The 15,126-nt window shown below is 36.9% G+C and overlaps 1 protein-coding gene across 1 annotated transcript in view; it reads right to left on the bottom strand.

The window, feature by feature from the left end:
* Positions 1–15,126, bottom strand: part of MALRD1 (MAM and LDL receptor class A domain containing 1) — a 286,614-nt gene that overhangs the window by 12,411 nt on the left and 259,077 nt on the right. The window contains exon 37 of the mRNA XM_087760128.1: positions 58–140. Within this exon, the coding sequence (XP_087616254.1) occupies positions 58–140 (83 nt within the window). The remainder of the gene's footprint in view (positions 1–57; positions 141–15,126) is intronic.

The raw sequence follows: 15,126 nt of genomic DNA, 5'->3' as shown, positions 1-15,126 counted from the left end.
AAAAGGAAACACTCAAAGACTGAATTGAAAGATATTTCTCTCTTTTTACAGACCCACCATTTCGAAGGAGACTTGAAGTTGGAGGCTGAAGAGGGTTAGCACTTATGTGGCAACGGTTTCCTTTCCATTCTTTTCCACATCTGTGAATAACACAAAAATTTCGGAAAAAGGGAGAAGCAAGGATCATAAACAGTGCAAATACACAAGAAATGCAAATACTTTTGAGCACTTTTGCCAGTGACTGAAGTTCACCCATGAATCACAAAAAGCATAATCAAAGTTAATAGAATGAAATGTGAGAAATATGCAAAACAAACCTAAGAGAGAGAAAAATAAAACAAAACAAAGTTCAAAGATTAGAATTGGCTGCTTTGCCCATGTTGCCATCATATTGTTAACCCACAGCAAAAGAAATTTGACTAATTTCCCTGTAAGGGTTAAATACATTTCTGAGCTGAGGATCTGGGACCCTAATGTAGAGAAAGATATATGATTAGAGATGAGAAAGATGTTTTTCTCCCCCCACCTAATCTATCTCTTGTTTTTCCATTTTCTTGTAAAAATGATACCACTTCAACAAATGCCTCTTCAAAACCGAAGTGCTACATTTGAGCTAACAACTGCAGCCATGTCAAATTATTCTAAATTTGCTGTTTGGTTCAAATCCAGTCTTGATTTGAAGTAATCAAAATACAAATAATCTGACACAAGCTGTGATGTTTTACTTTACATTTGTTGCTTAACAGTTAATCACACTCACCAAAAAAGTGTGTACCATTTCTCACTTTAATTTGTCTGGGTCTAGGTTTTGGCTACATGTTTTTATTGTGGCCTTCTCCATCAGAGTGAAGGGACCTTGGAGACCCAGGTGAACGCCAACTGCCTCTGCTGATACAGGTGGCAATTGGGAGCACCCTATGCAGCCCTTCTGGGTACCCCAGGGAGTCTCAAAATGTCTGTAGGCACCTACATTTACAAACCTTAAATGATACCTAGCATAAAGGGTTGTTAGAGGGATAGCTACATATTGACATCTGAATTTCAGGCACCCCACTTGATGAGGTGAACCCCAGCCTGAGTGTCACACTGGAATGACTTCTACCAACTTTTCAATTATCTGCATGGCTGGTGGTTTATAAGCTTCATAAATTTTCAACTTCTTTTTTTTTTTTTTTAAAGGAGCATCAGAATGAAACTATGGTAGTAATCCAGTTTCAGTCCTACTAATGTCGCATGAATAGAAAATTAGTTTCACTTCTCATGATTTCTCTCTTTACAGTTTCACAAACTGTATTAATGTGGGGGGGACTGTATATTGAGTTGCTTTCTCAATGTAACACAAACAATTTTTCATAGTCACCAATTTTTATGAAGTAATTTCTATTTTGTAATTGTGGTTTCCTCTCCTGCCCTTAAATGTATAATACAAAATCTCACATATACACAATTAAATTTTTATATTAAGGCTATTTTATTTGAACATGTGACAGACAACTTTGTGGTTTTTGTCATGGTTTAGCACATGGTATTGCCTATGTGCCTTATCCTAGCGGTTGCACAATGAGTTAACTGAGGCACTCTGGAGGGAGAGGAATATTTAATTTTCCCAGAAAATGACTGAGCGTGGTGGATGTAGGGAGAGGAAGAGCAGGATGATAGGAGCAGCAAGCATCTCTCTGCAGCCTCAGTGAAATCTAAGAGAAACCTGAAAGGATCAGGGCATGTTGGAAATCATATCTATATCCCAGTCTCAGACATGACAGGAGGAAGGTGACTTCACTAAAGACCAAAAGAGGCTGATGAGGGATTTGTTGCAACTCAGAGGACCATTGAAAAATAGTGGGCAGAGAACATGCCGTGAGGAAAGTACCAGCTCTACTTGAACACAATGGGCAGAGAGAGATTTATTTAACCCATTTTACCCCACAGATATGAGTTTTCTCTGGTTAAAGGGTTACCTTGTTCAAGGCTAGTAATTGGTATACTAATGAATCCTAGCTTTAGAGACTGGAGCCAGTAGCATATACTGACATGCTAATTTTAAAGAAAAAGTGGCACAATGTCAGCTGGCAGCTCTGGCTAAGCTAGAGACCCATTGTATTCAGTGACTGAAAATACCCAGTCCCTTCAGTCCTCCTTCTTCTTCACCGTACTACAAAAAATCATGTCATTCATAAGCTGTTCTTTTATGCGGACTGATGATTTCATACAAATGTCAAATTGTAGTTGGGCTCATATCAAGCCCTGTGGATCCATGTAGAAACATTGCAATCTAATGGTAATCATCCATCAAAATAATTTTCTGATTGCTCTCGATTGTATAATTTCCTTTTTCCCCATTTGCCAGATTTTCTGTTGAGCTAGATATGCTTTTAACCAAAATTGCCCTCTTTCTTGTCACTGCAGAACTTACTTGGCTGTAAAAGAAAGAACGAAAAAACAGATATGCAGCTGTGCACAAGCACTAGTCAGACATGGCAAGAGAGGTGCCATCTGCTGCTCTGGAGCCACTGGGGCATGGCTCACCTCAGAGCTGCAAAGAGGTAGTTCTCATAAAGCAAGTGTGTGTTCTGGTAAGAGTATGAGAAAATCCTACTACCCAGCAATAACTAAATATATTTTCATATGCTATGTTTCCATTTATTGATGAAATATTTCCACATATTCATACTGTGTTTGAATTATGGATAAAAAAGTTAAGCACCTTTTAGTTGCATAGATAACTAGTTTATCTTCTTATACATACATACAGGTTTTATAATCAACTATTAACTACCTTAGGTGGGCCATTTATTCCCCTCCAAATCTCTGAATCCCAACAGTATTGTTTTATGTCGTGTGACACGTACCAGTTAGGAATCTGAAGTCAAACTATCAACGTGTGTAATTTTGGCCAGTGAAATAATTTTCTACTGTGTGGAACTAGGTTGCTACCAAAAGTGTCAACTTATAATACTGCCATTGCTTATTAAAAAAAATTGGGTAAAAAATGGATGAAGGTGGAGCAGAGATAGTATCTCTGAAACTTGGTAAGTGATTAGGACAAATTAAAAAACAAATAGATGTGAAAAATATTGTAAAGCATGAAGCATGGGGACTATTTATAGGGAGAATGAGGAGGAACGCAAAAAAGATGAAGAAAGTAAAGACAACATAGCTAATGCTCAAAGACCAGGATGGAAAAGGAGTGCTAAACAACAAAAAACTTAAGGAGTGAGTATATTGGTTAAGAATTCCCACTTTTATCTTCCCACATTAATTTATTTGTTCATTTTTATCTTTGGCAGGGGAACTTAGCAATCATCCCTGCTATGGATGTAAAATAAGACTATCAGAAAAATCCGGGTTATAATTTGGAGATTCATACAACTCTTCCTAAGGTTTGGCTGCTCATTACTTACAAAATGCTGTCTTCTCAAGCAAAAAAAAAAAAAAAAAAACAAAAACAAGAGAAAATAATAGTTACAGCTAGCTGAGAAGCCTGCAACTTTTAGTGAAGCTGCAAGAAAAAAAAGGGAAGATTGTTCATTAACATCTTTGGTTCTCAGCTGATAAAAGCATTACCTCTGGCTTTTACTGAAACCAAGCATTTCTGTACCCAGAATAGAGGGGAACTTGCCTTAAATATCCAAAACAATCTTGTTTTATAGATGTCTTACAAGATTTTTATCCTTTTATATCTATCCTCTGTAGAAACTCTAGCTGACTACAGTGATAGCTGTGGTGGAGAAATCGCTCTGTAACTTGAGAAGCAAGAATAGAATGTGATTTTTAACAGCACCAGTATCTGCCAATAACTCAGATTTGAGAAGATAACAGTTCTGGACCATAATTTAAAATACAATATAAATAATTCTAAACAAGCTACTCCAGTTATTTCACTCCATTGGAAAGCTGAGGGGTATTTTCAAAATGAATAATCATCATGGGCATGGTGTTATATAGGATAATAGGAAGTTTTGATAAGAAATGCAGAAGATTGAGACTTGATTGGTTTACAGATCTGAAAATTATATAGCTCTATATATCATTTTCTATTAAACAAAATCCAGAAACCGTTTCAGGCTGTAACCAACCAAACTATTTTGGAAGCTAACCAAAACTTACACAACAAAACACAGAACCTGTTGTCCTTAAGGAATGAGATACCTGTACCCACTTCTCTGAGTCTGACTCTTTGCAGCCTTCTGCCTGTGCAGCCCTTTGCAACTGTGTGAGGTGGGTGTTGAGATGGTGTTATTCTCATGTGGTGACATTTCCCGTAGATTTTACACTCGGTCCAATGCATGTAGGACTGCGCGGTTGATAAAAGAACAGAAGTCTCCCTCTTTTCATCAAGAAATAAAACAAAAATATCAGGAAAAAAGGTGGGAAAGGCAAGTTCCAAACCAAGCTTGGTATTAGTTCATAGTGCTTTTGTGGACATGGAAGAGGTTTCCTTAGCTGTTTCTACTGAAGGCACAGAATATATGTTCCTGTGTTTTTGCAATCACAATAATACAGTCTCAACCCCCAGACTTGGTCCTTTGGTTGTTACTGCAAAGCTGTATCAGTGAATAACAATAATCATATCAGGCATCTTTACAGGAAATGAAGTCAAACTTCAACTTTCTACTGTGCAGTCTTTGACACATGCAATCCTGAAGTGAACTTTAATGACTCTAACAGCTCCAGGTAGGTCAGAGCAGCCTGTGGTACACACTCAAGAGATGGCTTACTTGAAGTCCAGTTAATGAAGGAGAACACTCTTAATTACCTACCCACTGCTGTGCATGCACTGTACTTACAGTGCTTTACTTTCAGTTGGGAGGCAGATAAGTTGCTTCTTCAAAGTCACTATTAGCTTCCTCTCTGATGAGAGCAGTTGGGGATGCGCAAATGCTGATGTGGTGGAAGGACCTTACGAAGTGCAGATCAACCATGTCTTCTGGGCAATGTGTTAAATCTTCATTAACAGGCTAATGGGAATTTTGAAGACCTTCCGTAATAATCCTTTTCTGCTATTTTATTTTTAAGACAGACAACTCTGAAAAGGCTCTGAATTTATCTCGAGCCATGAAGCTGAAATTCCACATTATTTATGTACAATTAATTTCCTTGGACTAATTACATCTTGACTAATTAGCAGCAGCACATTTTACATGAGTCTTAAGCTTATCTGAAATACAGAGATAGCCATTGCAATCCATTCAGACAGGAAGCTCCTCAAAGTTGAAACAGGAGGAGCAAGAGAGAAAGACAAATGAAATAACACTTGAATACTTCCATCCCAGTGCACATCCTAATCTATCCTGCCTGACAAAATGTCTTCTGCTATTAGCAAGTTCTTACAGGAAAGTCACCCTGGAGGGGAGAATGTTAATCCTCCAAATTTGCTTCTAGGATTTCCAACTCATTATTTCCTAATATAGATATTGGTAATGCAGAGGAATGAACTTAGCACTGCCTGTGTTGCTGCATCCTGTGCCTGTGGTTATGGCTCATCTCACTCAGAATGAAAAATAAAAACTAGAGAAGATTTTTGTTGTTTTTGATGTTCATTCAGGGCAGATTTAATTTACAGGAACATGTCTGGCTGATACACTGCTGCAGCTCAGAATATCAAACTTTGTGCTGTATTAAAGGTAGCATATGCAAAACTCAAAATAAGTACAGATGTGTACTCGATTGCTCATTTTCCTCCTGGCATCTGATTCCTTACTTGTGCAATTATTTTCTCCAGCCTGAGACAGATAAACACTATCACTCTGATGCATCAGTATTACATATGGCTGTTGGGTAGAGGCAAATGACAAGAGAAGAGCCTTGCAGTAGGGAATCAAGTCCATGACCTCCAAGAACAAGCATGAACATAGCTCCTCGTTAACTTGGAAAGAAAAAGTTCCAACAAGCTGTATTTTCAAGGAAGACTTTGATGCATGTGGAATACTGAATGCTGAAATCTCTTGGGTTTGGGGTTTTTTTCTTTCCTTTTTTTCTTTTTTTTCCCCCCAACAACAGTAATTACTAATGTTTCATAATGGCTAAGGTTGTTCAGTATAAAGCAGCGTGCTGCATTTTCATTTTTGAAAGTTGTTAGCTTTTGTCAATATACTGTATCAGTTTCACTTTTTTCAAGAGCCCTCATATTTTATGTTGAACCTGATAAAAAGTTAAAAAAAATATTAAATCATACGTGATATTAATCTAGAAGCATTCAGCACATTAAATACTAAATATCTATTTGACATCTCCTCTGCACTTCTTCAGATTTAATAATTTAAGTGCCAATCTTGTTTATGTTACAAAGATTTGCATTAAAAGGCAGATTGAACATAAAAAAATGAAATGTTAATCATCTTTTATGATCATGGAAATGCCTACAGAATTCTTATTTTTACTTATTTATTTAAATCTACCCAGATGTGTAAAAGGAATTGCTCAACAAGTAATGAAGACAAAACAGAAAAATTAGCTGCTAGAAAAGCAACAGTGACCACAGCTGCTTCTGCCCACAGAAATTTCATAAGTAGTGGGAATGAGGTACAGTCATCGTGTGATAAATGTAAAACCAGCACTAATTTCTATTTTTGTCTGCAAGTGTCTGTAACATAGCTCACTCAGTTACCACGAGAAAACAATTAACATATGGGAAGTACAGAACTAACCAGTGCTACTTGCAGAATCTCTCTCTGCCATTCTCACCAATACCTCTTGGCCAAAGTACACCTCTGCTGTGAGACACATATTCTTTTCTTTTTTTTATTTGAAACATTTGTCATACAGAAAAAACTAATTTGCTATGTCATGTGTACATTCAGAATGACCAACAGTTAGTCAGCCTTTTGGTGTGCATTTACATACTACTAATGTAGTATGTAAATTAAGGAAGCAGTATGTGGCTGATTGTAGTTTTAGTCTTCTGTGCATTAAATAAGGAGTATGACTGTACACTTTGTAGTATTCTCTAGAGACTGTACTTATTAATCAGCCACAATGCACCAAGCTAATAACTTCTGTGTGAAGCCAAATTTGCCATTGCTATGTTTATAATACATTTGCTATGTTTATAATACCTTACATGGGGATCATTACACACAAGTGCTGACATTATTCAGGAACTGTGCCATACCTGTTGGAGCGCAGACTGCTCCAGGAGTGGTGACAAGAGGATACAGGGGGGGAAAAAACCAACCCACAACTTAGTTCTTTGCAGAGAACAGACTTTACATCCCTCTGCTATATCAGTGTAGAAGAAGTTTCTCTGCTCACTAGCCTTTGCAATCAGTGTTATGCAAAATAAGCTTCAATAGATGCTTATGAGTATGATGAAAACAGCAACTCTTCATTCCATTATGGGAAAAAAGTAACCACTACTTCAGCAAGTAGTTATCTGTTTGCGTTCTAGCTGTGATTAACAGTGTACTCAAAGAAAAAAAAAAATCATACTCTCTGATTAGTCTTTGTTACTGAATCAAAGTATACAAAATTCCGAGAGTGAATGTTGCATGAATGGCCTCAGAAGATATATTTATGGTGAATGTAACCTGTTACCTGCTGAGTGTAGCTGGAATGAGGAGTCACATTATTCTGTTCGTGTTTAAGCTGAGAGGAGATGTGGGACAAGGAGAAGCCTCCCTTGGAAAAGACAGGTGAAGCAGATGGTAACCTTGAATGTCAAGAGCTTCAGATCAAGCATTCAAACATCACAGCTAGCAAGGAATCCAGAGAATAACAAACTCAGGAATGAAAAGATGTACATACTTTGGTAGGCTGCTTCTTAAAATCATGGAAACATGGAGTGGAGATGGCAGAGAAAGTAAAATATCTGGATACATCACCAGGTGACTATGAGTTAGCAATATTATGTAACGTTAGGGGGAAAAAAACAAAGAAAAAGGAAACCTGAGTAGTACAAGAAGCTGTAGCATGTAGACAAGGGCACATTAACCCATTCGGAGAGAGTCTGATGTTCTCTGAAACATTGTGTGCAATTCTGGTCATTGCTGTTCAGAAAGATGAAGTCGGAGTGGGACAAGGCAGAGGCAGGCTACTAAGGTGAGCAGAAAAATAGAAAGTCTGTCTCACAAGAGGATTCCAAAAGAGTTCAGCTTGTTTAGTCTACTGAAAGAGGAGCCGAAAGGCATACAGCTGTTCTCTAGAAACACTTCGGAGGATGAACAACAGAGGTATTGAGGGGCTTTTAAGGTCAAGGGAGGATGCTGGCACAATTACAAATGGGTATAAACTAGCTATGAATAAATTTATGAGAAAATTATTAGAAAGTATCCAAACAGAAGAGCAAGGCTCTTATTCTTCCTGCATTTTCTTATGGTGTGTTGCTTCAGAAGAGTCTGCTGTTATCCTCTGTACCTGGTACCACATACTCTGAAGAACCTCAGGTGCTGGAAACTCCCAGTAACACAGCAAAGTAAAGAGGAATATGCGAGCCAAGAATTCCTCATAACTGGCCATAAAAGAAAGCTAACTAAAGTTCTGAATGGAATTATATGATGTGACTGTGTGTGATAACAAGGGTCTGGATTTGAGGGCACAGATATATGCTTCTATTCTGGAAAATGCTAAAATTCATAACTGGCAAATACAAAAGAATCAACACAAGGCAGAATAATATGAGCTATAAACAGATTCTAAATGAAGTGTAAGTACTCTGAGAAAAGATCTGGGCATCCTCATAGATTATTCAATGAAAGTAACTGCTCACTTTGTGTCATAAAATCATGCACTATGCATAAAGAGTAAGATAGAAGACATTAGAGATTGCAGTGATTAAAATCATGTGGCAGAGACTGAAAAGATCAGATTTAATTTATACAGAAGATGAGTGGGAGCAGATATGATGAAGGTAAACAAAATGATATATGGTAAATGGAAGAAAAACTGTGTGTTGCTGTCTATCCTCTAGAACGTTCAATCAAACTGAAAGGAAATACATCTTAAAGTAATAATAAGGAAGCTATTTGTCACACAGTGCTTAACTGACCTGGGGGAGTCCTTGCCATGGTAAACCTTAGAAGCCAAGAACTTAATGATATGTACTGGAGAGAGCTCCTTAAAGCAGAGAATAGAACCCTTTAGAGATTGCAGAGCTTAAAGTGCTAACTGATGGCAATTTGGAAGAAAATTTGTATATTGGCATAATAATTTTCTAACATGTATTTTCTGGTTTCTTTGCTCCCAGGGTGTGCTATCAGCGACTCCTAGGTCCCCAGCATGACACACTGTAATTACTCATTGCTCTTGTAGAGAGCATGAGAGGTTCTAATTACAGCCTGTGTTGAATAAGAAAAGGTAACTGTTAGAAGAAAGGACTCACTCTATCTAATTGCTTTCTATATAGATACACAATGAAACTACGGTGACCAATTTTAAAGTTTAGAGTGGGACTTAATTTTTCTAACATTAACCACCTGAAAAGGGAGGTACCTAGAGACAGTCCAGACAAGCTTAGACTATGTGAAATAAAGAGAGGAATCCTCATCTGGATCCTTTACCTTTGGTTATAACAGTGTCACGATGACTAGTTCAGATTAGATAGGTGCATTTAGCTGTTACACAGCTAGGCAAGAGGAACAACACCTTAATGCTTGCTGTTAAAACAGAAAATAAGCAACATCTGATCTTAGAGTAGGAGCATGAAGGTGAGCTTTTTATCACAGACAGCTTGTGAATGGCATCCCCTTAGGTCCAGGCAAACCATTTATTAAAGAGGAAAGGGTAAATACTATCTCCAGCTTCAGTCATTTTAAATAGAGATGTTTGGAAAATTTCAGAGCAGATATTTCTTCACTGAAATTATTTGACACATGAAAAAGCTCATGTTTCACAGAAAATCTGAATTTAAATTTTAAAGAAATTTTGTCAGTGTCTGAATCCTGCCTGATCTCCTGTCTGATTTTTTTGTCTGGTTCCTACTGTAAAAACCTCAGAATAAACCCAAACTTTGAAGTAACTCTGCTGAGAATTATACTGATTTAAAAAACAAATCACTTTATGGCTTCACTATAATTCTTCCTGATTCAAACTGGTGTGATAGTCTTGTACATGACAAATTTTTTTTCAGTGCATTTTATCCTATCAAAAGGAAATGCAGACCTATATGGAAATTATTTGCTGTGTCATTTGCTTTTGCGCCTTTACTCTTCAATGAAATAGGCCCCAGCAGAATTCACCAAGGATTAGTATGTAGCATGCACTCTATTTTATGGCACAGATTCATTCAGCTACAGCAATGAAGCAGAAGTATGTGTTTACAGCAGTCAGTCAAACCTGAAATTCACCATTTCAAACAATTATGCTCTTTTTAATGCTACCTTTTCATATCTTCTTAAATAATAGTTTTCTGGTAACAGATTTTCCACTATCATAAAATAACGCTGATGGTTAAAAGCCCCAGTGGGACAAATCATGAAGTTACTCCTGGTACTGAAGAAAGGATTTGGTGCTAGATTCAACAGGGAAATGACTATCCATTTAGCTAACCACTAAGCAAAATAAAAGGCTTAAGATTTCTTCCATTAAAAAAAAAAATATTAAAATGGAATTTTCTCTACGACAAAACCAGTATTTCAACCCAACTTTATTTAAAACCACCAGAAAGCATATTGTTTAATTCTAACTGATGCTGACATGAGACATTCACACAACAGAAAAGAAAGAGCTTGAAACAATGTATCAGGTACATTGATCACTGACCACCGGAGATCAAAGTTCAAATTATGACTGAGTCCTGAGTTTCAGCCCACTGCTTTTGAGTCTGGAGCTGTGCTTTGTAAAAAGTGATCATCAGAATAAATAACCTTGTCCATAAAAAACTCTTGCCATTTTAAACTTGCATAAAAGAGTGAAAATTAGTAATTTTGTGAACTAGAATTAAAAGACGGGATACTGGGAACACAGGACTGGCACCTTGAAGGAGGTTTGGTGCAGGTACTCCAAGTGATACACCTAGCACAGAGAGCATTTCACTAGTGAGAAAAGGGACTTATCTCCATTTTTTCTTACTCTAAAAAAAACTAGGAGATTGAACTAATTCAAATTACCATTTACAATATGAAGTGAACCTACTCAAGAAGTCTGCATCAGTACAGCAGTATCTGAATTGTCGAAGCAGAGCAAAAAAGCTCACTGAAGAGATACGCCTTGGCTTAAATCAGTTTACATTAAAGAACCAGTCCTTTATGCCAGTCTGCCTGTCCATCTTGTTTTCAATTCCTGTTTCCCAGTTATTTTTTCTTTTTTTATTTGGTCCAAACTTACATGCCTTTATTTCTTTGTCCCTCTTGTGTTTCTCTTTCTTCTATTCTTTCCCTCTCTCCCTTTTGTTATTTGTGGAACTTGCATTTGGAGGTGATGCTTGATTTGCTCGTGAAGAGCACTCCAGGAAGGGGAAGAGCATAGAGAGAAAGACAGCAAGGACAGAAAGAGACAGAAAAACATAAATCTCTAAAAAACACTTTTTACATGTTTGTGTCTCAGATATAGCCACTAGCTGCAACTTCTAGAGGACTGGATAAAGATTAAGGAATGACCTGACAGCAAGCCTGACCATGCAGTTGTATTGACAGCTGATAGCAAAATTCTTTTACTTTCAGAAATGGCACTGATTTCATATTTAGGTAAAATTGGGAGATAATGCAATAAAGTATAGAAGTGACATCTAGTTTTAAGACAGACCTGTTAATTTCACGGAAAATACGTTTTTGCTTAAATGATAGTTCTGTTGATAGAACAGATGGGGTTACATATCAGTAAAAAACCTAGTAAAAGATCTGAATATATTTACAGTGGCTGGATTTTTCCCTAGAGACCTTCCTTTTTTTTCTTTGTTTTTGTTAGATTGTGGGTTTGTTTTTTTGGGGGGTGGAAGTTGTTTGCTTGTTTGTTTTTTTAATATTTGCTCTTATTGCCTTTAGTCAGACTGTAACAATACTACATAGTCACTAGCTTATTATCTGCAATATAACTACTTAGGTGCAAAATAATAGGTATTTGTTGCAAAGTCAGTTCATATATCATATCTGCTTTTCACTGATGTTTACCCTCTGAAAAGCTTTCATATGGATTAACCTGAAATGTCCAGGTGAAATTAGTTATTTAAAAAACTTAAGCAATGGAAGTGTTTTGCCTGTATTAAACCACACATTTGGCACAAAAAAAAAAAAAAAATATTTTCTTTCCTTTCCCCTTGCCCCTTTCCAGCATTGGTCTAGTCTTTTTATCAGCTGAAATGGTCTGCTTTAACTAGAGCCTGCCAACACAGGGCAGTGCTCCTGGCAGCTGGATTGTAGTATATATTGGAGATTATAAATCATTTTGTCATTCTCAGACAGTCGTAAATTTATCTGCTTACATGGGAGACAACATTGTACAATAACATCTAATGCTGCTTCTTCTCAACATTGTACAAGCTAGTACAGGCTAAGATTACATCAACACAAATATATTCTTTAAAGCTTTTCACTTGTATTTTAAATGTATGTCTATAAGAAACAAACAAAAAAAAAAGCCACAAAACCTCTCTTTTGCTTACCCTCCATGTAATACAGAGACAGTGGTTTACACTCCATTTGAATCACTCATTCCCCAGAAAAGCCCAAGTTCTGCAATAAGTTCTACACACGCCAATGTGGTCCGTGGAAAAGAATAGTGCTGCGATGTTGACTCTGCATAAATTGAACAGTCCTCTTCTGATATTAGAGATGAATTTCACAGAAGCTTGGGGAATTAACTCTCTAGTTTCTTGCTAACAAGTTAAATTTATGAAATCTTCAGAGAAATGACCTTTAAACAATTTATGAGAACCTAAGACACTTTAGATGCAATAAAAATAATTTCATGACAACATTTCTCCCAGCTCCACATTCTGTTAGTGTTGTTATGGTTACAGAGTCAAGACTTGAGAATTTAGGAGAGGCTGGAATTAAGGATTCCCATGCAATTTCAGTTCAAACCCTCATGCATGCGTGTTCAGGCACAGTATTTATTTGGAAGATCACAAACTCCCCCTGCACCTCCCTCACAAATAAAAAACTTTAATTCTTGTATTAGTGTTTGGCTTTGCAAAAATATTATTACCATGGCATATAGCAGAGGTAATTTACTATACCTAATGCAAAACAGAAAAACCCCATTGTTATTGTGAGTAGCTAAATCACCTCTTCTGTCATCAGTGTTCAAACCTTCAAACTTCAGCACTTAATACTACTCTATTAGTTGACATGAAGAGAAATTTGAACAAGTACATTCTTGAAACTTTTATTGAGGAGAATAGATAGCTCTAAATCTGGCTTATTTGCCTAAATGCAATAGAAGGTGGAATGGCTTATTTCAACTGTTATGCTTGGCACTTTGATAAAGCAAAATCTTTCCCATGGTCTTTAGTGCGCCACATACTGTTAATGATATACGGTGAGCTATGGCTAATGACAGAAGAATTTCTAACAACATTCCAGCATCCATTCAATAAACTCTTTCCTTGGTTGCAGCCAAGGAATATGCAGTACAGATGAAGAATGGAGAACTATTTCCTTGATGTTAACGCTGCTGTGCAACAAATCACTGTACTTGTACAATTCAGAGCAGCCTTTGTGCTCCTTTAATATGTACCACCAAGCAGAACAAAAGCCGAGTTAACCTGCACTGCTGGTCAACAGACCTAACAGACAGAGGTAGCATCCAAAAATCTCTGAGGTCAAAGAATCCTTGCTATATTCTGTTTTTCTTCTGATGTTCATATGTCAACAGTTGGGATAAGGTGGCAGGGAGCCATGACAAACATTCTGTATTAATAAGGGACAGATTTACATTTTGTAAAGGCACAGTGTCAGTGGAGTAAGGCACAGGACCAAGACTTTTATATAAGCTAAAGTCAGCTTTTATATAGCTGAAAAACTGACTTAATTAACCCACTCTTCTCTGAATGCAAGGACATTGCAATTTTTCATCTATTTGGAATAAAAAGTGTAAATTACTTCTGTATGGTTCCTAGCAGATGATTTTTTTTACTACTCTTGAAACAGTCTGTTACAAAGCTGGTACAATGCTATGCCTTTAGTCTTCCACATCAAATAACTGAAAATCAAGAAAACATATCTTAATTTCACAAATCTTTTCAAATAATTAGAGTAAGAAATGTATCACATTACTGCACATGAATTACACTTTTACATTTACAGTAAATAAATTCATAATATATTATATTAAAGCAGGACATATTCTGAAATGTGTTCCCAAATATGGCCTGAGTTAGCCAATTCTGTAATGTGTAAAAGGAGACTGAACTTATTTGCACATGACAGATTTCCATCTTTTGAAAGACATTAAACATTGACGTTTTCTAATTTCTTTTCTATTTTTTTTTTTACCAGAAGGATTTTCTCATAGCAGTTCTTTTGAATCTGTTAATGTAAAAACAAGAATAACCCAAAGTTTTATCCTTGTTTTCATGATGTACCTGATCACCTGCTTTAGAGAGTTGCCTGTTTTGTCATCTAAAAATTTCCTGCCAATATTTTCTGTCCTTTTTCTTGTCTTAGGAAGTTCTTTTAATTTTAGAGCTTGGTTGCCTATTGTACCTTTTTTCTCTCTCCAGTACAGTATAACCTTTTTAGTTATATTGTGATATAAATCAAAACTCACTATCAGAACTGATGTTATGTCTGGACCTGGACTACTAAATCCAGGAGATATGGTGTGGGCACCAAGTACACCCACAAAGCCATGAAAGTAGTAACAGGCTAATGCAAGGCTAGCATGTTGGCCATTCTTGTCATTTTATCACAGGACGTGCAATGCTTGTTTTTCATATTGAATATTTGAAAATCTCAGCCTGTTACTTTCCAAATGTAAATTCATGGACAGAGTACATGTTTGTTTTCAGCTTTATGTTAAGTTTCTTTAATCAGCACGATTAGCTCTTGTTGAACCCTCTGATGGAGGAAGCAGATTGGTCTTTTCCTGGGAAACTACTGAGCATTCGGAGAAGAGGCGGGGAGGAGAAAGGAGACCACAGAACAAATCAGGCTCAGCAGGACAGGGAGACACAGCACAGAGCTGCCAGCCTGCAGCTCACGTAAAAAAGACTGAGAAACAACAGAAAGGAGAGAGAGAGAGAGAGACAGGCCC

This window comes from Nipponia nippon, unplaced genomic scaffold (genome assembly GCF_047370975.1).
Source record: "Nipponia nippon isolate SJK-2023a ecotype South Korea unplaced genomic scaffold, ASM4737097v1 scaffold_1, whole genome shotgun sequence".
NCBI classification, from domain to species: Eukaryota; Metazoa; Chordata; class Aves; order Pelecaniformes; family Threskiornithidae; genus Nipponia; species Nipponia nippon.
The sequence above is the reverse complement of the archived record's forward strand: the minus strand, read 5'-3'. Positions and strand labels throughout refer to the sequence as shown.